The 26,270-nt window shown below is 36.8% G+C and overlaps 1 protein-coding gene across 3 annotated transcripts; it reads right to left on the minus strand.

Annotated features, from left to right (window-relative positions):
- Nucleotides 1-221: 221 nt before the first annotated feature.
- On the minus strand, nt 222-26,002 carry CDC7 (cell division cycle 7). 3 transcript variants are annotated; one of them, XM_060139589.1, is made up of 12 exons: nt 25,884-26,002; nt 25,008-25,193; nt 17,193-17,276; nt 15,397-15,532; nt 12,030-12,123; nt 11,803-11,945; nt 10,639-10,891; nt 9,926-10,021; nt 8,989-9,167; nt 8,082-8,164; nt 5,422-5,571; nt 222-2,003 (listed from the first exon to the last, which is right to left on the minus strand). In XM_060139589.1, the coding sequence occupies exons 2-12, from the start codon at nt 25,111-25,113 to the stop codon at nt 1,609-1,611; spliced, it is 1,719 nt and encodes a 572-aa protein (XP_059995572.1). In that variant the 5' UTR covers nt 25,114-25,193; nt 25,884-26,002; the 3' UTR covers nt 222-1,608. The 3 variants fall into 3 exon arrangements, with proteins under 3 accessions (XP_059995572.1, XP_059995573.1, XP_059995574.1); XM_060139590.1 differs by lacking the exon at nt 9,926-10,021; XM_060139591.1 differs by lacking the exons at nt 17,193-17,276; nt 25,008-25,193; nt 25,884-26,002 and having other exon boundaries at nt 12,030-12,146; nt 15,397-15,469.
- Nucleotides 26,003-26,270: the final 268 nt, after the last annotated feature.

A 26,270-nucleotide genomic window follows, 5' to 3' on the forward strand; every position in this document is an offset into this window, starting at 1 on the left:
CTTCCTGTTAATTTTCTGAGAATATGTTAACTTGATTGTGAGCCACATTTCTAGAAAGAAATACATCTATCTTTCATATATTACTTGAGTCAGGTCAATGTTTGTTAATTTACTACCAACTATTTGCCGAACAGAGAGAATTCATCAGTCTCAGAAGGAAAATAATCCTAGTGGTCAATACTTTTTTAAAAAAGGGCATTTTTCAAATGAGTAGTCTGACATTGACATAAAAAATATAAAAGGATGACTTTATTAAACATACAAATTCAAGAACATTCAAGTTTTTTTAAAAAAAGATTACAGCATGAGAAGATAGCAGATCAATGGTAATGGTAAATATATATATATATATAATACTTGCCAAACGGAGTATAGATAAGACATACTAACTTCAGTGCTCAAAACAACAAAAAGAATGTTGTATCTTCCTTAGCTGTATTATACCTCTATGACTACTAAGTGGGAAACTTCTCAGCAGGCCCACACTCGCAGACTTATTTCCCATAGTAAATTTGATATGCTGTCATTGATATATATATCATTTTGAAATGTTGTAATATATAAACCTCTATCTTAGTTCCTTTTCTACATTGCCTACTTCATTAGAACTCTTCCCAACCTACCCCAAGACACTAGTAAGCATCCTTCTCTGAGCAGGACCAACTTGGTCAAAACAGGATATAGAATGGCTCTAGGCAGAGGAAAAATCTCCAATAATATTCTCAATTCTGTGTTCACTTTTCCTTTTAGCAGCTACCTAATCATATCTAAGATGGTATGAAAAAACCATACATGTTCAGAGAAAAAGAAAAGCATTTTGGACTATCAATATCTACCTTAGTCCTGCAGCTTCCCTTTATCAACCAGTGAACACATTATTTTAATTTCTCAACTGTGAACACAGGCAATATTTAACAAAGCACCCAGAAACTTTGTGGAAAGTATCATAAAATTTCCAAGGAGAATGTGTTAGGTGGGGCTAGAGAAGGCAGAAAAATCAAGAGAAACCATTAAGAAAACATGGCAATTCACACAAAAAATGCTTTCACAAAATACTTTAAAAAAATGAATAAATTAAATTAAATTTCAAGTAATACCCCCCCAATATTTTCTCATTGTTTTAGTGTTCATAAAAGGTATAATATATGCCTCTAGAAAAGGAAATTATCTTCTTTACCTACAGAATGGTTAGAGTACCAGCACCAGGTGGAGTTTTCCAAAAGTACAGAGAGTTTGAAGAAACCAGTAAACTAAGTCTTTTGACTCATTTAATCCCTGTCACAACCTTTAATTTTAAGACTCGTACCTTGAACCCCTATGTACTAGGCTAAAACTGCTCTTATTTCTGCATATGGCAGTGACAAGTAATTAGGGAAATGAAAGATCTGATCCTACTCGGGTAGATCAAACTCAAAGATCATTTTGTTAGTCTAAGAACTATCCTAGTCATTTTAAGTAATCTTAATCCATATTTTAGAATCTGCCAGGAGATTTTTAAACAAATTATTCATCCTGCCCGGGTCTCCAATCAAGAATTTATGGCTATTACAAATAACTCTTTTTCACCTCACCTCACAATACACAACAGCAAACTTTAAAGAACAATAATCATAAGCTCATATCTTTGAAAAATGGATGCAACAAAGCTTCTTCTGCTGTTATTCTTGAAGCCGGATTTAGATCTAGGAGTTTATCAAGCAGGTCGTAAGCTGCATCAGGTACCTCATCCCAGCCTTCTAGATTGGTAGGAGACTCATCAAGATTACCCCCACAGCCATTACTGTCCCCTTTACACAATGAATTCCCTGAGTGTTGTGCTTTAGGTGTTTGTATGAGGTGAGCACCTTTATGGTCCATCTTCTCTGAAAAAGCTGGGTCTTGAGAAGTGAGCTCTTGTATATCACTTGTTAATTTAGGAGTGTTAGAATTTACACCTCTGAGCTTCTCACAGAGTTTTCTCAAGTCTTGTGCTGGAACTTCTTTGCTACACAATATTGATTTGCCTAAAAGAGAAAAAATATACATATTTTATATTATTTGAATATATGAGAAGTCTCTCCCACGAGAAACATGCAAGTCCAACTGCATGCTTTTTGGATATATTTACACTGAATATGAGATAGAACATCACGTGCTATATTTAAGTTGTGTTTTACCTTACATAGCTGAAGGTCAAATCATAAAGTGAAAGGTAGTAAGTAGAAAGCAGTGACTTAATAAGTAAAGGACTCACTTGACTCTGTCAAAGTCTCCAGCTTCATTATATTCTTCTGTAATCGTTAATCAGCAGCAGCTCCCATTCCCTCTCCCCCTTCCAAGCTTCTACATGCCTCTAACTACATGGTTCCTGTCTTTGATTAGGATGCCCTGCACCTCCCCCCCAACTCCGTGCCCAGAATACTCCCACTTAGGGCACCACTCAGTTCAAGCATTACCTCTAAGATGCCTGACACTCACAGAGTTGATCATCCTAAGCTTCTGTTATATCCTGTGAAGGTTTCTATTATTACTTTTGCTATTCTGTATTGTAACTGATAAAATATATGTCTGTCTCACCTGCTAGACTATGAGCTCTCTGAAGATAGGGACTATCTTATTTATCTTTGAACCCCCAAAACCTAGACATCCATACTAGGTACATACTAGGTTCTCAATTAATGCCTGTTGGACTAGACAAAAAGGTATTATTCTGCTTCTCACGTCTTTGTTCAAATATCACATCCTTATTACAGATGCAGTCCTTAACCAACCTATTCAAAATAGCTAAGCCTTCTTCACTCCCTTTACCCTTTTATTTTTCGCAATACCACCCGTCTGTCTGACAGTATGTATTTGTTTATTTTTTCTCCCCCATTAGAATTTAAGCTCTATGAGAAGAGACTCAATAATAGTCTATCTAACCTAGTACACATACGGTCTCAATGAGTGTTTTTAAATCAGTTAATAAACCAATGAGATCTTCGTTTTAAAAAATATAAATGTCTGAAACAATTCCCCAACAAAATTATTAGACACGGGCAAAAATAAGCTAGGCACACAAATAGGCAATAGTCTGTTACTTTTGCCGTATTTCCTTATTAAATAGAAATGGCTCTAAACAATGAGTTTGCACAGCACTTAGATTCCTTTCTGGGGCATGTGGATTGTTAACAAAACAATCTATCTCTGGATGATAAAAAGTTACTTTTACATACACTCATCTCTGCTGGATAGGTGGACTAAGGTGGTGGGAAAAAAGGTGGTGGGGGGAAGCAGTGAGGGGACAAAGGAAATAAACTACCCAAAATTAAGTTTGTGGGGGTATAGCATGTTAATCCTGTTTTACTTTTAAATCTATTTCATTATTCCTCTTCTCTCTAAAAAATTATAGCCAGAGGAGAATAGCTCAAGGTTTTTCTTCTGAATTTATTTAATTCGACGAGTACTTAATGACAGTCTACAATGGGGCCAGGTCTAGGGGTTGAGGACAGAGGGGAAGGTTACACACAACACAAGAGAAGTAGAGAAGTGCTCCTGCTGTTCTGGTAAGTCTCTTTGGGTCATAAAGGGGGACAAGGTCATCGCTGTTGAAGTTCTGAATCCTTTTGTATTCAGCCCAAAGTTATAGTAAGATTTGACTGCAATACAGCTGACCCTTGAACATCGAGGGAGTCAGGAGGGCTGACCCCACGCAGTCAAAAATCTACATATAAATTTATAGTTTGTCCTCCGTATCTGCAGTTCTGATCTGTGAATTCAACCAACTGTGGATCGTGCAGTACTGTAGTACTTACTGAAAAATAGCTGCAAATAAGTGGATCCAAGCAGTTCAAACCCATGTTTTTCAAGGGTCAGCTGTAACTAAAGAAGTCATACTAATGAAACTAAGACAAGTGCTCTATAGCATTTTTTAAAATATGAGAGCAAGCATTACAATGATAAATCTCTAAAAGCCCTTGCCTGCTATGCTATCATGATGCTTGCCCTACGATGTTTTTTTGTTAGATGTTGCACTTGCATTTTTGGTCATCATTTACTATTACAAATGGGGGAGACTTGAGTTCTTCAACAAAATGTTTAGGGTTTGATAAATTTCATGTTCATAAACTTCTTATGAAGTTATTCAATAGCAGATGATAGTTTTCCCCATCAGTTGAAAATAAACATTCTCATGTAAGAATACAATTTCCAAGGCTTTGCTTCATGGTTCCATTTCCCATGTGTATATGTAATATCTCACCCTATCACCCTCAGATAAAATTTTCTTATTATAGTTTCAAGAAAGGTGCAAGTCGTAGACTGTGCTGCAGAACCACAACCGCCACTAAGCCTTCCTGGTGGATCACACCACGGTACCGGTGCCCAAGTGAGGGACAATCATTTTTGCAGTAGTTCTTACTCAGAAATAGTTCTTGGTCAAAATCACTTGTTTTTTCAAACTAACAAGTCTCAACGCTTTCTAGGTATCATACTTTTCTGAATCATATTTTCCAGGAATAGGTGGGGTGAGACAGGCATATGTATTTCTTGAAGTTCCTCAATTCTGATATGCACCCCTGATTAAGACCCACAGATTCTGGGGCTGGGCAACAGGCAGCCCAGCTACTTTTGAGGTGGGCTGACTGAAATTTTGTCCCAAAGGAGTGTTCCGTATTTTGGGGCAGCATGCTGACTCAATTACACCCACCCACTTTGGAAAGTATTAACTATAATTGTGCATGGAGAATAAATACAAGGTGGCCATCTGAGTTCAAGTTGTTGGCAAGAGCAAGGCTGAGATAATTCTCAGGTGCCCTATGAGGTACACTGCATATCCCAGACTTGAAGTACAGGAACTTGTGTAGCTAAGATGACTTCCCACATCCAATAAATGCTTATAATATTACTCCATCAGTAAAGGTATTCTGTTCATTTCGCTTCTCTACTACTCTAACCCTAAGGAACCTGACAACAACATACATCCTATTATGTCCCCTACTGCAGTCCTTACTACACTGTATTATAATTAACTATTTACTTGTTAATACAGACTAAGAGTATTTAAGGCAGGCCCAAGAGCACCTGATGCTTAATAAATATACAATAAACGAATTAAAACATATTATGAAAAATATTTATGCAATAAAGTCAAACCATAACTACAGGGAGTTAAGATTTTATTCCTTATTCTTTTGTTTAAGATTATAAAGTTGAACTTTAAATATTGGAAAAGTGTAGTACTCTGCGCTTGATAAGATAAACTGATTACATGTAGAGAAGAGAAGTGATAAATTATTTTCTTACACAATGCAATTAATTTTCAAGCAATTGAGAAACTTTGTATCTAACACCAGAGAACATTATATGTTTATTTGTAAAGAGAATTTCATAATAATTTATTAAGTGATTTGTAGGAGATAAATCAAAGGTATTTGTTTTGTTCTATAATATAAAACTGCTTACCAAAAGTTTTAGCAGCCTGGATAGTTTCCTTGGATCCACGAATTGTCATAATTTGAGCCAAAGCGGTTAAATCATCACTTGCTTTATAAAATGGATATCGTCCACTAAGCAAAGAAAGGAATATGACACCTGCAGACCACATGTCAATTGCTGTAACAGAAAACAAACTTTAATTTTACTCCTACATCAGTAGTTCTCAACCTTTACTGTATATTCAAATCCTCTTAAGAGCCTTAAAAAAATTTTGATGCCCCGGCCAATCCCCTCAGAGGTTCTGATTTAATTGGTCTGGAGTAGGGCTCAGGCATCAGTTTTTTTTTAAAGTTCCTCAGGTGCTTTTAATGATTTCAGGGTTAAGAATCCCTGGTTTAACATCCTTAATGCAAAATACAATATTTTCTTTCTTGAGCAACATGAAAGTTGCTAAGTTTAAAAGGATATCTCATCACTAAGTAAATTTATAACATCAAAATAAATCCAAAGTAGCTACGTAGGAAAAAATCTGGATGTACCCCAAGAGTTACACACCATAGTAATGAAAGTGTTTCACTTTAGTGAAAAGCATTAAACGTTAGAAGCTCATCTTCAGCAAGATGTTAACCCTAACTTTTGCTGTAGAAACTATCAATCTCTAGAATTCTGGCAGTTATGATTAAGACCAGCTCAGCCTCATGAGAATAAACTCATTTTTTAAAAAAATGTTTAGGGGGACTTCCCTGGCTGTCCAGTGGTTAAGACTCTGCACATCTACTGCAGGGGACATGGGATTGATCCCTGGTAGGGGAACTAAGATCCCACGTGCCTAAGATCCCACATGCCGTGTGGCCAAAATAAAAATGTTTAGGGACATCTTCTCTCCTAATGGCTGAACTCCCAGTATCATCAAGTTATTGGCTCTACTCCCTTGGCCACTGCATCATCTGCCTTTCTTGGTTCCCTTTGTACCTCTGCCTGCTCCTTCAATGTTTCCTCTAAGCCTTAAGGGCTGAGGTTACCCAGAGTTCCAACTTCTACCCTATATACTCTCCCTTATTGGCCCATACACTTCACAGCTTCAGCTACCTTTTATATAGTAATCATGACAGTCAACTGTATTTCCAGTCCAGACTTCCCTGTGCTTCACTTACTTTTATTCTGTTGGACATCTCTATCTGGATGTTCCACATATATCTCAAACCAATTATGCCCCCAATCATCTTTATCTTTCCCTGTACACCAGTTACCTCTTTATTCTCCCCTTGGTTACTGGTACCCATTCAAATCTCCCAATCTAGGAGTCTGATAAACATCTTGGATGCCTTTTCCCCACCACTTCATACCCAAAGCCCGCATCCAATTATCCATGAAGCTCTGCCTTTCCAATTCTTTGCTCTTCTTTTCAAAGATTTTTTTGATGTGGACCATTTTTAAAGTTTTTATTGAATTTGCTACACTATTGCTTCTGTTCTATGTTCTGTTTTTTTGGCCATGAGGCATGCGGGATCCTAGCTCCCCGACCAGGGATTGAACCTGCACACCCTGCACTGGAAGGTGAAGTCTTAACCACTGGACCACCAGGGAAGTCCCCAATTCTTCACTTTTCTGTTCATTTGTATTATTACTGCCCTCGTTCAGGTTTTCATCATCTCTCACCTGGACCTGGTCCTCTCTGCATACCTGCCAGAATGACCCATCTAGAATACAATTATTACCATCCCTTTCCCTTGAATAACTTTCCAAAACCTACAGGGTACAGTCCAAGCCATATAACAACTGTGATCAGAGACCGTCTACCTTTTTCCAGGTTTATTTCTCACCACTCCTTGACTTTCATCATACATTCCAGCAACACTAAACTCTTATTGATTCCTGTATGACCATGCTATTTCTTGAGTTCCTCTGCTCATGCAAACCCCTCACTCCAATTTACATTCTCTTTTCAGACGTTCTATCTTCCATGAACTTCCTTCCATAATCCCTTCAGATAAGGTTAGATACCCCTAAAATACTCTGTATAACGTTTTATAACCATACTTAACAGGTTATTTTATATTTGCGAGTATGTCCTGACCAGAGTGTAAGCAGAGTTTCATTCATTTTTTATATCATTAGCAAGCACAGAATAAACACAGAACAAATGAATACATTTCTGTAAGGTCCATAATCCAAGTGAACAGCAGGGTTCATCTATTCAATAAGATGTTCCATGACAACTCTTTCAGGCTATAGACTTTTCTTTTTCAAAAATCTCTTTAATGCTATTATATTGTTTTCACAATAATAAAAAATTTTAATCAAACACACAATCATATGTGTATCACAGAAGAATTTTCAGGTATTAGACAAACATAAAATGTTGCTAAGTTAGCAAATACTACTAAACACAATTTTTTCCCCCACAAAGGTGATGTTAAAATTATTCCTGGTGAAATCACCTTGTAAACAGATAAGCAAAATGCAATCTATCGGGTTAAAAAAAAAAAAAAAGGAAACACTAGGATTAGGAGCTTTCATAAATAGCACTGTCTCAAAAATGGGAATGCCACACTGCTAGAACCACTTACATAACTTAGTTAAAAGCAGCAGAGCTCAAATTTAATCATAAGTAGACAAAAATCATAAAATAAAATACACCCACGGCAACCAATTTAACTGGGTTCTGTATTTCTAGTGCAACATACCTGTAGTTTGGTTGGGGCACTTTGTTAAGACCTCTGGTGCTCTGAATCCTGGTGTACCTGCCCTAGGTGCAACCTGTTGCCGCCTTATGATGATGAAATAAGATTTTTCTAGTTATGTAAAGTTTAATTATTTAAGACCAAAAAATAACATTTATCAATTTAGTTCACAGTAAATTCTACCTTGATATCTATATAAATAAAAGCTATTACAAAGCAAATGATAATCCAGTGTGATGAAAATCCTGGATTTTGTTTCTATAGGTCTCTCCCCTGACACCAGTTCCCAGGCCTTATTCCAGAAGGGTTTTAAGGTAACTTCCAGGCATAGAAAGAGGTAGTATATGGTAAGAACATAACAGAAAAATAGAATACAATGGGAACTCTGAGGTATAAAAATTTATTTCTGTTTGGAGTGATTAATTTCTGAGATACTTGTTCACTTATATACTTGAGTTAATCAGGAAAGGCTCATGAAAGCTTATAAAAGTCTTGAAGGGAAGAAAAAATTTATGTGGCGAAGAGTTGGAGGTGGGAGTGAGAGAAGAGTTCTAGTATTTGGTTCAGGTTATTCTACACAGGCAAGAAAAAAGAAAGAAAACAAGATTAAATCAGCAAGTAAAACATACAATTCTGAAGTTTCATAAGAGCTATCCCTACCCCTACCAAAATCATTTGCATGTAAAAGTAAATGTGTTTTCCAAAGAGCATTTGCATGTGAAGGGAACAAATATGACAATATTTGTCATTTGCTCTTCAAGGTACCAATCTGCATTAGTGCCTATGCAGTTCACAGAACTGCATTGTTCCCTTTCACTCACTCAAATCAACTGTCCACCAAAATCAATGCAATTTCTCATCTTGTCTGGCAGCATGCTGGTGATTTTATAGCACCATCAAAACACATTACCTTGAAAGGCAAATACTGCAAACTTTATCTGTTGCATAACAGTCACAGGTCAGGCTAGCTGGGCAAGAACTGGCAGTTTTCCTCATCACACTACTATTCGTAACTTTTGTAGAAATAGCCTTCTTTTTTGTTGCTAATTTTCTAGATAGTAAATCCACAGTCTTTGACTGCTTCATAAGCTGTAAAAGAAAAGTCATATTCTCTATTTTCATGGCATTTAACATGATGCCTTTGAGATGCTAGTAGAGCAAAAAGCAATAGGGGAAGCATAACTTTCAAAACTGCTGAATGTGCTGTTGGATTGTAAATAAACACTTGTCTATCAAAATATTTAAGGTCTTTTTACGTTACTATGTTGAATAAACATATTAAAAATTTACTAACCATTCCTAGTTTGGTGAATATTTGAATTACACTTTATTAGAACTTTTCCGGAAATGTTACAAAACAATTACATTCTAGTGTCTAACTCCATTTCAGAACTGTAAACTGCACAATTACATTGGCTAAAATCAGTTCTAATTTGTTCCTCATGCTATCTAGCTCCTACAGGATATTATAAGTCAATTAAAAACCACTTAACATTGGTGATAATTTTGTAAATTTTACAAACATCTTTACGCTATCAACTGTGTGTCAGAAATGTGTTAGTTGTTGGGAGCTCACGTTCCAGCCAATGAGAGAAAAGGCCTTAACGTTCTAAATGTTCCTTTAGAGAAAGAGCAACAATAGTCAGCTAATCAAAAATGACAAAAAATTCCAAAAGAAAAGTTCAGAACTGGAGAAAATGAAAGCATTGACTAGATGCTCAAAGCAGTAATACCTTCTGCTAAAGCAAAACTCTTAAAAACTTACTAATAATAAAAGCTAGCCATTCCCCAAATTCTCTCCAGTGTACGACTGACTGATGATTGCACTATTAAGCTACATTACTTACTTTCACTGCAGGGCTCTCATGTGAAATGGAGCTGTGTATATTGAAATTTCTTTCTCCAAAAACAGAGCGCTGGACAGAAAGGCCTACAGATCCCTCCTACAATACCAACAAAAACAAGGAAAATAAGGATTATATCTGTAACACTTTCTGCCAGCTGTACTCTGCCATAGTTTTGAAAGAGTTAAGTGACATAAAACAAAAACAGCTGCATCCAAGTCATTCTCAGGCATCAAAACACTTCTGTGAAAGGAGAAAACAGTCTAGACAGAACTCTTAACCCCCATACAATGTTATCATAGTCCACAAATATATATAACTAAAAAATTCTAAAACCACCTGCATGGATGTTACATTTTGCTGTGCAGCTAAAATGGAGATAGACACTTCAGAATTTTTCCCCTATAACTAATGCTTTCTTTTAAAAAGGGTAATTAATATGAACTTTATAACATGCAGGGAAAATTACTTTCCGTTTTTGTTATATAATGCAATTATAATGATAAAGACATTATAAATCTACCAAGCAAAATTTTCAGTTTTGAAATCATAAAACAATCCATTGTAAATCTTAGTGAAATCTAATCAATTTAATATATAACACGTGTAAACAACATTGTTCTTTTGTTGCGTTATCCTAGAATTATAAGTCCCCATGTTGAATGGAGTACATTTCTAAAACCGTATTAGTACTTAAGAAATAAAAGAGGTAGAACCTTTCCATCTTTTCCTTGTTTAATCTGAATCTGTGCACTTGTGTAGGGCCTTTTAACAGCAGTTTTTGTGGTAGGCTGCTGATCCAGCTCCTTAGGTGCTGCTGGGCCGCTCAATGAAATTTTGTTTCCGGTGATTACATAGGATTTATTTTGTGAACAGCTTTCCTGCTGAGCTTCAGACTGGACAAATTTGAGAAGCTCTATTTTTGTATCGTGGGTTCCTTGGGCCAAACCAAAGTCTACCAAGGCATACCTATGAAACAAAAATAAGCACTTTTACTTCTCTGTAACAAAGCTTAGTTAATATCATAATATGCTCAAACCATATTCACCCAGAAACTGTATTCTTTGGGGGATAAATTAAGGATTTATAACATTCTTGAAAAAAGAAAAGTAAGTTTTACAGACAAGGTAAGGATTTAATAGCTAACTACTGAAAATTAAGGAAAGATGTATCCCACACAAGAAAACATCTTTTCTCCCCTTCTTCCCATGGCTTGTGCAGACAAGACAACAAGGAATGCAGGATGTAAACACAATCCTTTGTCCTCTGATGGTGGCAGAGATGGCACCATAGCAGATAATTTTTAATTAAACAAGTTTAAAAGAAAAATAAATTAAAATCATGGTTTAAAAATCTGATTAAAGAAAAAATTAAAAGTCAGGAATACAAAAGCCCAAGAAAAGAAGTTATGGTTCTATTATCCTTATTATACTCAATATGAGCCATTATATAAACAGCAGTTTTTAAGTTTTCAGCTTACAATGCCTCTATGTATATAATCAGCATAAAAAATAGTCAAAAGACAAAACTTTAGTGTTGAGACATGAAATTGGCTATCATGTGGTCCAATCCCCTCATTTACTAGAAAAGAAAAATGAAGCCCAGAGATAAATGTATAAGGTTAAACAAACAAAAAACTAGACCCTTTCTAAGTCTTTTAGCTCTTTCCACTGAGCCATGGTACACCTCATGACGTACACTGTTTTACTAATACAATTTTTTTTTCTCCTTGAGTGTATTTCCCTTCCTCAACCACAGTGAAAATCTGAAACAGAAAAAGATGTGTGTGGCTGTTACAGGATGCTCTGCATCTAAGAGGTGGACCCACAGCACAGATTCAGTCAAGTATTAAGTATTTGCTGGTAACTTTCCATACTTACTTTCTCAAGCGCCTATTATATAAAAAATTGCTGGGCTTAACATCACGGTGAACAATACCAAACTGATGAATGCGTTTCAAAGCTTTGAACAGATTAAACATATATTCCCGTACTTCTTGAAAAGAAAGAGAATTCAAAATGTCCTAAAATAAAGTTATGAATAAGGTTATAAGATTGTTTTAATGAAATATTTAGCTAATAAAAATTCAAGAAATATTAAAACCTACCAAAAAGGACTCATGTTCCAGATATGGCATAGCAATAACCACATGATCATTTTTCCTAAAGCAGTATTTAACTCCCATGACATTGTCTTGCCCCCTAGTGGAAAAATGCACAATGAACTTGAGAAGAAAGGTCAAATGAACTGAAACTTTATGCAGTTTTTTAAAAAATGCAGTTTTAGCAATGCATAAATAATGCCAGAAAACTAACTTAAAACCATCACCATACAGGAGAGATTACTCATTTAACTGACTTATGCAAGATGAAGGGTTTTTTTTTAAACAAACAGTACCAGTTATGAGGTTATAATTCAAAATGAGATAATTTTAATTGAGGAGGTGACAGAACGGGAAGGAAAAGATGAATAATAAAAATGAAATAACAAGACTTAGTAGCAGATAAGATGGTAACAGTAATAAATAAATCAAGTAAAAATTAATAATAGCTAATATTTATTGAACATTCACTACATGCCAAGCTCTTCACACCTATCAACAAATTCACTTAATTTTCACAACAACCCTATAAGGATGGTGCCATTATTTCCTACCCCCCCTTTTTTTTTTAACATATAAGGAAACTGAGGGACAGACAGGTTAAGGAACTTCCCCAAGGTAACTCAACTAGTAGGTCATGGAGCCAGAATCTGAATCCAGGCAGTGTGCTCCAGACCTAGACTCTTAACCACTATACTATACTACCTCAGAGAAAGGTGAGGAAAATAGGGTAAACTGGATTTTCAGAGTTTTGAGACTGAGTAACTAAAACAACATGAATACCAACAAAATATGTAGAGAAAACAGGAAAAGAAGCATCAAAAACCAAAACCTCATCATTCTGATAGAGATATCTAGATACAAGACTATATCTTAAGTGAGAAGTCAAGTGTAAGTCAGTGACAATATTATAGATAAATGATACCTAAAGCTGTGAAACTATTAGAGAAGAGAAAACTGAGCCTTGGAAAAGTCTCACGTTGGAGGGCAAAATAAGGAAGGAGCAGAAAGCCCAGATAGGGACATCCGCAAGTGAGGAGTTTTCAAGGAAGGGGTGATCAACAAGGAGGTCAATTAGAATAAGGACTGAGGGAAGGCTTTCAGTCTGGCAAAGAGGAATTAACTGGCAAAAAGAAATTAACTAATTTTCAGAAAGCAGTTTAAGTGGAAAGGAAGAGGCCAAACAGGATTTAAGGAGGGAAAATAGTATACAATGGAAACAGAACATAAAGACAATTTTCCTGAAATATCTGTCAAAGAATAAAAACCAGTGTGGGAGCTAGAAAGGAAGCAAGATCAGGTAGACTTTTTTTAGCATGCACATTTTTGAACAACAAGGAAAGAAAAAGTGGTAGAGGGAGTTATTTAAAGTGTGGAAAAAGGAATAATCTTATTCAGGGGACTAGAAGGTATTATGTAATCATGCCTTACAGAAGCCATCTTATCCTCTTGTCTTCTGAGGGGTAAAACAAATTAATAGGCGTGTTTATTCATTCAATAGATATTTAGTGGGCACTGTTACTTGACAGACACTATGTTAGACATTAAGGATGAGAAGGTGAATTAAAATTAACATGATTTCTGCCCTCATGGACTTTCCTAAATAGTGGGCAATATGGATAATAAACCAGGTAACAAATAATGACAAATTATGGTAAGGGTTTTGAAAGATATCAAAAGGTGCTGTGACAATAAAAAATAGAATCTAATTCAGAGAAGACCTCTTTGAAGTGGTACCATTCTTGCTCAGAGCAGAAAGATGAGGAGTTAGCATGCAAGGACTGGGAGGGGTCTTCCTGGATAGGGAAGAAGTATGGGTAGTGGCCCTGAAGTGAGAAAGCTCTTGACACAAATTTGAGAAGCTAAAGAAAATAGAGCACAGTGAAGGAGGTGGAAAGACTGGCATGGGATAAAGTTGGATTTTTTTTTCAAAGAACATTGGGAAACCACTGAAGAATTGTTAAGTAGTGGAAGTAATAGTATCCAATTTATATTACATACATACATATTTTTATATTTTAAGGATCACTCTGGCTGTTTTGTGACTATGGGATTAGGAGGGGAAGAGAAGAAGCAGGCTACTATAGTAATCTAGACTTGGACTGAGACAGCAGTTGAGAAGACAAAGATATGGATGAGATTTTAGATATATTTTGGAGGCAGAATTGCCAGGACATGGTGATGGAGTGGACTAGGAGAGAAATGGAGAAATTGAGTGTGATTACTAGGTTTCTGCCTTGAGTAACTAGGTAGACTGTGGTACCATTTGCTGAGATGGATAGATGAAGGCAGATTGTTGCCACAGGTAATTTTTGGGGCAGATGAAGGTGAATTAAAATTTCGTTTTTCGCATATTAGGTTTGAGATGTTTATTAGGTACCCAAATGGAAATATCAAATCGTCAGGTGGATACACACAAATCTGCAGTTAAGAGGTCTGAGGTTAGATATACACTTACGGGAATCATTACTATATATTTAAAGCCACGTGGAATACATGACACCATCTAAAGAAGTCTAGAGAAAGAAAGTCCAGGATCAAGCACTGAGGAACTCCAACACTTAGGGGTCAGGTGGAAGAGGAAGAGCTGGCAAAGGATACTGAAAATGAAAGGCCAAATAAAGCAGGAAGAAATCAAGGAGTATATGGTAGTACAGAAGTCAAAAGACAATGGTTCAAATCAATTATGTTAAACACTGCCAGGAGTTCATGTGAACAGAAAAAGGAACCGGCAAAACAAAGTCATGGTTGCCCCTGAAGTAGTTTCCACTTAGCATAGAGGAGAGCAGCCTCACTGTGTGTGTGTGGCAAAAGGCGGGTGTGGAAGTGAAAACAGTCTGTGCAGGTAATTTTTGAGAAGTCTGGCCATGAAGGGAAGCAAAGAAATAATGGAGTAGCTGGAAGGGGGACGGCGGTACAGGGAGGATAAGAGATACTACATCATGTCTCTATGTTGACAGGAATGACCTAGCAGAGAGAAACCAAACAGAAAGACATGCCAGAGGATTCTGTTGTTCAAAATAAAATATGAGATGAGGCTGTCAATATCTGGGGAGATGTGAAATATGAGTTCCCCACATTTTTAAAAATATCTACACCATGGAAGCCAAGGTTTATGATTTGGCAGGAAGATTAGAAAAAGAAGTGGTAAGAGAACAGGAAGTCAAGCTGAGCCTCAGGAGAAATCCACTTTAAAAATTAATATAAACTTAACTAGCCATTCCAAGATTAGTGGAAAAGTGCTAGCAAACTGCAAACACCTGACTGAAGAATATGTTTAATCCACAATCTCACCATCCCTATTAGATATCTACTTAAAAATCTTAAAAATTATATACAGCAGTTCAATTAAAAATATCTTTAAATTGCCTACCCAGCCACTGTTAGGCACTGAAGCTCAGCTGCAATTCTTACAGGATGACTTGTTGGAATTAGGTGTTTCAGAGCAATTTTCTCTTCAGGTCCCACTTTTAACTGTGTTGTGGCCAAATACACAGAGCTGAAAGTGCCTGTAAAACAATTTATTAGATTTTTCAATATTTGGTTTTTAAAAATGTTTATGAGACAATGCTAAAATAATTCTTAAAAACTGTTTGGAATCCATAAAATTATCACAATCTGTCATCAATATTTTAATGACACTGAATACAAAAAGCAAACACATTTGTAAATACAACTTATTTTCAATTTTTAATACATTCTTAACTGTCCTCACATCTTTAGGGGGTATATTAATTCAGCAAAGCTATATAGTAAATCTGTTTAACTGAGTTAGCATAAAATATTTCCATGGTATGACCCAATCTACCAAGTATCTTTCTACAATTTATCATTGTAAATTACTTTCTTAAGACTTGGATTCAGTTCTGTTAGAAGTAAAAATGGTAACAGTCTTAGGGGGCAAAAAAAACTACATTTTTTATTTTAAAAAGTTTTTTTAAACTTTTAAATTCACCATGAAACTGAAGAGAAAAAAATATAAGATTTGGTGGTCAGTTAAATCTGAGAAATACTGAGTTAAAGCAGATTGATAGATTATTTCTAGAACTTTAATGTACTGAAGTACATCATAAATAACGAAAAGGGAGCTATACATGCTATAGTTTTCAAACTTATTAGCCTTAGAACACACTCCACTCCTCCCCCTCTCCAGGAATAGTTCGCTATTTGTTATGAGGACATCAGTTTTCCAGAACAAAGTTTTTGAACACTAAGTCAGTGTTCAAAACAAGGTAAAAAAAAATATAAAGATTTGCTTCTTACATCCCAAATCATCTCATCTTCTAATCTCTCTGCCCTCGCTGACTCAGCCTTTTCTCATCTCATACTTTCCTTTGTGAAAAGCAAGCAATGAATAAACGGAAGTTTTGTTGTTGTTTTTTTTTACTGTTAAGTTTTTATTTACTATTTCTCAGTATAGTCACTAAAAAGTTCTATTATCTGTTATCTTCTCAATCCCTTCACATTTGTCTGCCAAATTCACCCTTCATTCAATCAATATGATTGCTAGTCTCTCAATGGTATTTACGTAAATACTGACTATCCTATAAATATTGTACCACTTTATTTTCATCATTTTGCCATGAAAAATTGCCATTGTTCAACATACAATTCTACCTAAACGCAATGGAGAAAGAGAAAAAAGATTCAGCTTTCCATGATCAAATCCCTCCACTTAAATCTTAAACTTTTTATTTTTAATAATTATCTTTAATAATATATTATTAATATAGCAATACTTTTTTTAAAGCAAGCATCTGCCTTTTTATTTTTAATTAATTAATTAATTAATTTTTGGCTGTGTTGGGTCTTCGTTTCTGTGTGAGGGCTTTCTCTAGTTGTGGCGAGCGGGGGCCACTCTTCATCACAGTGCGCGGGCCTCTCACTGTCGCGGCCTCTCCTGTTGCGGAGCACAGGCTCCAGATGCGCAGGCTCAGTAGTTGTGGCTCACGTGCCTAGTTGCTCCGCGGCATGTGGGATCTTCCCAGACCAGGGCTCAAACCCGTGTCCCTTGCATTGGCAGGCAGATTCTCAACCACTGCACCACCAGGGAAGCCCCCAGCAATACTTTTCATGGTATAAAATTATAAAAATGAAAATCAAGATTATATAAAGGAAAACAGGAGGAAAAAAAGCTTATAAAGATAATGAAGTATATCCCCAGATTACCTTCTCCAATTTTGTCCTTAATCTTAAACACATTACCAAGCTGTGGTACAGCTTCATAAAGCTTCTGAATATCTTTCTTAACACCTATCAGGGAAAAAAGAATTTAGGTACAATTAATTACTTAGGTTGAAAAATCGCAATAAAATAATTTCTAAAACATAAGTAATTACATTACAAATAAAAGTATCTATAATAAACCTTAAACTCATGATAAGACTAAAACCCCATCAAGTTGCTCTAACTCACACACCTCCTGAACAGACAAAACTGCAAAGTAACTGAATCACTCACACCCAATTGCTGCTACTCTGAAATTACATACTAACATATAGATACATTGTCACTGCATAGAGTACAACACAATGAAGAGGCTAAATTTAAAAAATAACTAAACAATTTGTGCTGCGATCACTAGATGGCATGACAAGGACACAATGCAATCTTCTTGAAAACTGTTTCTTTCCCCCAAAGATACAAAATCTTACAGGCTTGGAAAAGTTTTACATATTGAATATTCACAGTATACTCTAGAAAGAAGGTCTACTAAAGGTCTCAAGAATGTTAAAAAATATATTCTTTAAAAATTGTCCCAATTACCAATAGTATCCTATATCTTGACAGCAGAAAAATCATTACTTTTAAATAAATATAAGCTCTTTACAAAAACCTACATGGTTAAAATTCAGAGAGGCAATAATACAAAATGTGGTAAACTACTGGATACAAAAAAGAACTACATACTTAAGAGTCCTCAAATTTTATTACAATATCTAGGCCAAGCATCAGCTACTTTTAAAGTTATAATAACATTCTGCATCATGCAACAGTTTTAAGGCATTTTCAAAGCACCTTCACACATATTATCTTTTCAGATCTACATAACAGCACTGTGATATTGGGAGAACAGAAATAATTATCCTGATCTTTCAGAGAAGGAATCCATATTCAGGGAAATTAAATCACTTATCCAATTTCACAGAGGTACTGCTGGTAAGTTTATAGACTCACTCATTTAACAAACACTGTGTTTTTAAAAGTGCCCAGCAATTGGCATATTAAAAATACAAATGAACAAAGGTGGTGGAAGCCCCTGTTCTCTAGGAGCTTAGCCTAGTAGAAGAGACAGATGTTAAAAGCTCACTTTTAATACAAGATTTTAACTGTAATATTAGAGGAATGCACATATTACTAGGTGGAAGTGGGGAGGGGAATGAACACTCCTGAAGGTGCCAGGTGGCTTCAGGTGACTGTTAACCTGTGTTTTGAAGCATTCACCAAGTAGAGAAAGTGCAAGAAGGCATTTTAGGAAGGAACTACTATGTATGCAAAGACATGGAAAAGGAAAAAGGCATGGGTTATTGTGGAGGGAGGGGAGAGTAGGAGAGATAATAAAATTCAATGTGGCTGAGGAAGGAAAGGCAGAGGATGCAAAGGAAGGTCATTTAAAGTTTTTAAGCAGGAAGATGACAAGTGGAGGATAAATCTGAGGTGAAGAATACTAAGAATACTAAGAGGTGGAGATTAAATAAGAGGCCAAGAAGACCTAATCCAGTAGCCTTTCCACTACATCACTCCATCTAAGGTAATGGGAAGAACTTACTTAAATTACCCTCACCTTCCCATCTACCTTGCAGATGAACTGGAGAAGCTTCATGGATTTCAATATAACAGGCAATGTAACAGTAATCCTGTGAACCAGTTTTGGAGATGACAGGCCTAAATCAAAACGCTGGCTCCACTATTACCCAGCAGGTATGACCTTTCTAGAGCATATGGCTTATCCTCTGTGAGCCTTAATTTCCCCATCTATAGAAAAGGGGGCATAACAGTACCCATGCCGCTGAAATACTGTGAGGATTAAATGAAATAATATACACAACACAAGAGCAGCTTCTAACACAATGCCCGACACATTGTAAATATTAAATTATACTGGTGATTCTTATTGCTGTGGTTACTATTATTAACATTATTTCTTTAGGGCTTTTGCTCTTACTATTCCCTCTGCTTGAAATCCTCTTCCCTTCGTATGGCTGGCTCAATTGTCACAGTTTCCTCTGACATCGCTAGTTAAATTAGCGCTCCTCCCATTATCCACATTACCCTGTTTATTGTCTTTGGAGTTCTTATTCACTATAAAATTATCCTGTTTATTTACTTGTTTGCTCTCTGCCTCCTCCCACTAGAATATAAGCTCCACCAGTACAGGCTCCCTGTCTGTATAATTCACCACAATGCACTCGGCTCTTAGAAAACTGCCTGGCATGTTTGTTGAATGAATGAATTCTTACTATCATCATGGTTGTTCAGAGACAGCTGTAGGAAAAAAAAAAAAGCAAAAGTTTACAAGTTACAAGAGAGTGAAGCCAAAGACAAAAGCAATCACTTCACCATCAGCTACCACACTACTTCTCTCTCAAAAACAAAACCAAGGCCTGGGGGAAAAGCTGGCTTTCTAGCAGTAATAGTTGCCACAGTCAATTACAATCATTCCTAATGAGTGTCAAGTCCAACCAGCTTCAAATTCCAGTGTCATAGGAAAGGCATCATGAAAAGGCACTACAATGATATATTCAATTTGTTATTACATTTCTTTGATTCTAAGACACAATTTTAACGACTCTGAAATTGGGATGCAACTTACAACTGTTGCTGGTCAGCATCAAAACTTATACAACAGGTGTCAATGACCTGAAGAAAATTCAAGAAATCACAGAGGAGCATTCACATTTAATCCTTAAGAGCCAAAATGGCTGTAGGGAGGAATAGTAGAGGTGGTGAAGTAGAAATCAAATGTAGGCCAGCTCCACATAACTGGGTTGTTCTTAAGAACTCATTAACAATGGCTTTTTTAAAAAATGAATTCTTCAAAGAAATTCTGCATCACTAATGTTTGAGAACAGGGACTTCCCTGGTGGTGCAGTGGTTAAGAATCTGCCTGCCAATGCAGGGGACATGGGTTCGAGCCCTGGTCCGGGAAGATCCCACATGCCGCGGAGCAGCTAAGCCCGTGGTCCACAACTACTAAGCCTCGCTCTAGAGCCCGTGATCCACAACTACTGAGCCCGCATGCTGCAACTACTGAAGCCCACGCGTCTACAGCCTGTGCCCCGCAACAAGAGAAGCCACCACCGTGAGAAGCCTGCGCACTGCAATGAAGACCCAATGCAGCCAAAAAAACAAAAACTAATGTATGAGAACAATATTGTGAGGGGAAAAAAATAGGATATTAACAAGTCTGAGTATAAAAAGTGATTCAGAAGGGACAGATCTGAAATGTTTATTTTCCATTTCATGTATGTCCCAGAGATATACAATTATTTGTCTAATTACATCTAAAAGAACTCTTCCAATAACTATAAAAAAAAATTCTAGGTGTTAAGGAAAGCACTGTCACAGTATAACTGGCAGTATTTCTGAGCAGTACATAAAATAATGGTGTATCTTACAATTAATGGTGTTTAGGTATGACAAAATGTTTTAAGAACCATTTGTGGTCTTTTTATTACTAAATGTATTGAAGTGTTTGTGTGCATGCTTTGTTGTATATACATGATTAATTACACCAAAAGCTTTGTAGTAGGATGATATAGTTTCATGTGGTTATTTAAATTAAAATTAAATAAAATTAAAAATCAACTTCCTCAGTCACATTAGCCATATGTGACAACATACAAACATTTCTGTTAGTGCATAAAGTTCTAATGGACAGTGCTGATACAGAAAAAAGCCTGGAATCTAAAGAGTCTGGATTCATTCAACTCCTGTAATTAAACCACATTACTGTTCAGGTTTTTAACCCTTAAAACAAAGGAACTGGATTAGATGAACTTTACCTTCCAACTATAATATTCTATGCTTTTCCTACGAGTTCCACATTTTGGAACTTCCCTTTGCATAAACATGAGCTGGCAGTTAGTAGTAGAGATGCTGGTTAACTGTTAGAAATAAGCAGGAAGAAAATATAAGTAGTAAGAAAATACTGTAATGCAAGGCCATGTGAATGACTATGCAAGCTCAATGTGCTTCCACACCACCACTCACTTACTATGCACTTACATATCTCTACAAAACTCAAACTATGTTTATATTAAGGTTTCCTGTCACTGCAGAACAACTTTGATGTTTCTGAACAACAGAAAAATTTCCTGACAACCAAAGTGAATGAAAAATCCCCAGATTATGAATTGGGAGATGAGAGTAGACAGTGAAAGAGAGTACTCGTATCAAAAGCTAGAAAATACTACTAAAGGCAGAGACCAATGAATATATACTTTGAGGACTGGGGAAAGACCCTGAAAAAAGTCCACAAACTAAAATATTATTTAGGTCTTCATTAAATATTATGAAGGTCTACGCTTCTGTTTTGAAATTTTAAGCGAATTTTTTTTCTGCTACATAATATATCCAAGTTGGCTACAGCAACAGCATCCTTAACTATATTCCCTGCTTTCACCCTCATCTTGTTCCACATAAAAGCCAAAGAACTACCTCCTTTCCTCACCCCTCTCTTCGACTTCACTCCCATCACTCTCCCACTTCCACTCACATGACCTCCTAGCTATTTCTAAATGCTAGGCACACTCCCAGCTTAGGGCCTTCGTACTTGTTGATTCCTCTGTCTGGAATGCTCTTCCCCAGATACACGCACAGCTCACTCCTTCACTACCTTCAAGTCCTAGTTCAAATGTTACCACACTGAAGCCTTCTCCAACCAATTACACTTACTAAAATCACAATCTCCTCTCCCAATACCTCCTATCTCCCCTTCCCCTCTACATTTTCTTCACAGCACTAATCACTTTTGAACATACTATTTATTCATTTTCTATCTCTATCCACTAGATTGAGGGCACTGATTTTTGTCTGTTTTACAAACGGATTTATTCCTAGCACCTAGCACCTAGAAAGGTGCCTGCACATAACAGACATAGACATTTAAGAAACATTCATCATACAAATGAAATGTTTTCAATTACTTACCATGGAGTAAAACTGACCTCCAGGAATATATGTCATGCTTATTCTGGGGCTTCATGTATTGCCTAAAATAATGCTTCCTATAACTCAATTACTTACCATGGAGTAAAACTGACCTCCAGGAATATATGTCATGCTTATTCTGGGGCTTCATGTATTGCCTAAAATAATGCTTCCTATAACTAGGGAGATCATATAATTTAGCCCAAACTGGGAGAGTCTTCAGAGTGAAAGGGGGCACTAATAATTACACTGTGACAACAGGAATAAACTGGATCTGTCTCAGGCAAACCAGGACGTTACCTATAACCCACTTTAGAATCGTAGGCTAAGAGCATCCATATAACACAATGAAAGCAAGCCTTCCAGTACAGTTCAACAGTATGGAGGAGAAATTCAGTATATATACAGTTTACACTTCATTCTTTCACTGAAAAGATCTTTATCACTTACTAAACTTGGCATATGGTAGATACTTAAAAAAAAAAAAGCCTGCTGAAAGAATGAAGGAATAAACATTTGAGCTAATACTTTGCCAGGTACTTTGTTCACCAGCATTTTTCTTAATAGGAAAAAATGGAAAACAATCTAAAGGTTCAATAAGAAAAGGCAATTAAATAAATTATACGATACCATGCAGTGGAACATTAGGCAGTCCAAGCGCAGAGTATTTAGTTACATTAAGAAATGTTCAAGATATATATTGCTAAGTTAAAAATGGAGATCAGAAATAAGTTGGCTGTGATCCTAATTCAGTTTTTTAAAAAATGTATCTCTGTATGCACAGGAAGACCAAAGAAATACAACAAAATGTCAACAGTAGCAATATCTGTACAGTGGGATATTTTCTTACTTTGACTTTCTGTATTTTCTTCAATAAGCATGTATAATTTTTATCAGAAAAATAGTTATAAAAAGCTGACAAATATTCCCCAAACAAAGGGTCATACTATGCAGGCATTGTACTAAAAATTTTACTTTATATCCTTTGGATGAATGATATCTAATCATTCAACCTAATATTTTCAGGCACCTACTATGTGCTGAAGACTGTTAGGCCCTGGGAATACAAAGATATATAAAAATCCCACCATTCAAAAGTTATTACATCAAAGGAGAGTAAATCATATTAGATCATGAGACAGTTATGTGCCTGGACTTCATCAGCTTTACTCCTTATTCAAGTTATGTTTTTGATATAATCTTAGCTTTTATTAAGGGTCAAATAAAAAAGAACCATATGAATAAAATTTCAGCATGTTTTATAAATTATCAAAGGTAACTGTTTATAATGCTCAATGTTCTGTTACATATAAAAGCCACCAAACTTTGGAAATTTGGAATAAAATTCACACCACTCTTCATTTCCTAGCAGGTTTTCAGAAGAGTATTAGAATAGTAGTTTTTACCTGAACGTGTGCTAGATCCAAGTCAGATTCATTCATTCATATACTCTGCCTAATGCACAATGTACATCAGGAGCTATACAAGATACTGCCTTCAAGGACCTTATAGTATAACTGAAGAGACAGAATACACAGAGTGCTAAACAATACAATAATAATAATAATATAATGACTGTTATTGTATTATGTGTCTGATGACATAGGGAAAGGTGAACCATGAAAAACAGGTAATTGCAAGAAATATGGAAGGCAAGAAGGAAAGCACCCATGAAACTGGATGAAAGTGGCATTTTAAGATTATTCTAGTGGCAGTGTACAAAATGAACTGGAGGATGAAAAAAGAAGTGAAAGCAGGCAGTTTAAGTAAGAAACTTCGTTGTAATTCAGGAGCAAAGTGTAAGGGAATGAATTAATGTGGTGAAAGTGGGAATGGGAAGAGGCAACACTATACATACTAAAAAGAAGTAAGATAAAATTGGGTGACTGGATGAGGGGAGCAAATACAAAGCACAAGTCAAAGATAACTCTAAAGTTTTAAGCATAGAAACTTTAACTGGAATAATAGTGGCTTTCATCAAATAGGGACATCAGGAATGGTACTCATTTTAACATAAAGATGAGTTTACCCTTAGTCAGAAAGCAAAAGTATGGGATGTCATATTTTTCTAGGGTCGAGTTAAAGTCTATTTTGTAGTGTATAAGTATATATCATGGACGAAAGGTCAAAATTAATATTTTTGAAAAAGCACTAAATATATTTAAGACAAAGAGAAAATAACATTTAGCTACATTTTAAGAAAAGAAAAGAGAAAAGAAAACAGTCAATTGGAACTCCTATTTAACCAATATTTATTAAATGCCTGCTATGTCCCAGGCACACTGCAGGAATGAAGGTGCATGTTACAGTGTACAAGATTAGGCATTGTTTGACCCTCTCCTTCTCATTTCAAGGTCTGGGTAAGGGTGAAGCAACACTTCATGATGTACACTGAGATACAGTCCTTCATTACTGCTACAAACATTTCATTTACTTTTGTCAACTAATTCTGCCTTTGAATATGTAAGTTAAAGTCCCTCCAATGCCGATTTCTAAATTCAAGCTTAATGCAATATGGTGATTAGAAATAAGAACACAGGTCTAGAAGAGAAATTCTAGTTTGGGTATCAACAAACTTTGTGTTCTTAGACAACGACTAATATTAGACTGTAGCAACTTCATCTGTAAAATGACATGGTTGGACTACAATCCTCCTTCTAAAATGCAATCCAATCCTAAATCTAGATCTTATGAAGCTTCACTGATTCATAAAATGCTCCTATATAAACATACAACTCACTTTAAGATTCAGGACGTGTTTTTTGTTGTTTGTTTTTAAATAATCGAAATTCCAGAATTGTTGCCTGTACATCTTTGGCAATGAACACATACCTGGTAGTTTAAAATTCTGCTCATGTTTTAATGAGCCATCCGCCAGAAACCGGCCACGAGAAAAAGCCGTTGGCTCCTGCATCTGAATCCCTAAAGAAGCCTCCATCGCAAAGCGACTGCGGCGCAAAACGCCAGCTAAGGGGTCATGTCCACAGGGGGAGCAAAGCAGCTGTGAAACTCGGCATACTGGAGAAGATGAGAAGTTTAAATCACTCAGTGAACTAAGCACTAAAAAATGCTACTGTCCCCAAAGGGGCAAACAATTAAAAACGCACCGTATGTCCAAATCCCCAAAGGAAGGAAAGCCGTGAGCCATTTCTAAGGATTCCATGGGCTCCACTTTCACCTCCCAGAAACACCGGCAGGGGGCCGAAGGGAAATGTGCCTAACAGAGGAGTCTCCCCGGCAGCCGCCGTCAGGGGCAAGGGAGGCGGTGGGAACTGCAGAGGCAGCGAATGCGGGGGGAGAGACCTTAGTGGGGAGAGCGGTTCGACCTGAGGAAGAGGGTCGGAGGAGGAGATCGTTTGATTGCTGAAAGGGAGCGCCAGGAGGCTTGTCCAAGGCCCCACGCAAGTTGGTGGAGAACTGATACGACACGGCTCACGAGCGCCGGGCGGAGGAAGAGAATGAATGGGATCCCTCGGCGAGCGCGGATTGCGAGCTCCGCGGGGAAGGACCTTCTTCCCTCAGACTCCAGACCGAACGGGATGCTTAGTGCGCAGGCGCACGACTTTCCCGCCGCAGGTCAGGGGGATCCGAAGTGGGGGTGGGGTGTGTGGGGGGTAACTGCACTGCTAAAAGACCGAAGTCACGATCCAGAATTCGTTTCTAATCCCTCACAATCCCGCGCCATGGAGCAAACCGTCGGAAACTCACGGTTTAAAGGAATACGACTTCTCTGGTTCCCCAAAGGCCTAGCTCGCCGCCTCCGAGAGCGCCCACCTAGCGAGTCTGCCAAACGCGCCTGCGCAACACTTCTCGCGTTGCCGCTTCTAATTGCTCATGCGCACTGTAAATCCCTGTGCGCCGCGTTATCTGCTACTGGGCGCTTGCGCAAGCGGGTTGGGTTTCTTCCGCAAGGCTGTGGCTGGCTGAAATAACGGTTACAGATATAAAGTCCGGGCATAATCCTTTACTAAAAAATAGAGTGAAACGTAAGGTTAAGGATCTAACAGTATTTTCAGGAAAGAGGATAATTCAGAGACATAGAAGTCTCAGGTACTGGAGTCGTAACACATCCCGACTTACAGAGACGTTGGGCAC

Source organism: Lagenorhynchus albirostris, chromosome 2 (assembly GCF_949774975.1).
Source record: "Lagenorhynchus albirostris chromosome 2, mLagAlb1.1, whole genome shotgun sequence".
NCBI lineage: Eukaryota > Metazoa > Chordata > Mammalia > Artiodactyla > Delphinidae > Lagenorhynchus > Lagenorhynchus albirostris.

Coding starts and splice junctions, on each gene's coding strand:
- CDC7 (XM_060139589.1), bottom strand. CDS start 25,113: ATGGAGGCTTCTTTAGGGATTCAGATGCAGGAGCCAACGGCTTTTTCT. Junction 9,168..9,925: donor ATGAGAGCCCTGCAGTGAAA/GTAAGTAATGTA, acceptor TTTCTTTTACAG/CTTATGAAGCAGTCAAAGAC. Junction 5,572..8,081: donor GTGCCCCAACCAAACTACAG/GTATGTTGCACT, acceptor TTTCTGTTACAG/CAATTGACATGTGGTCTGCA.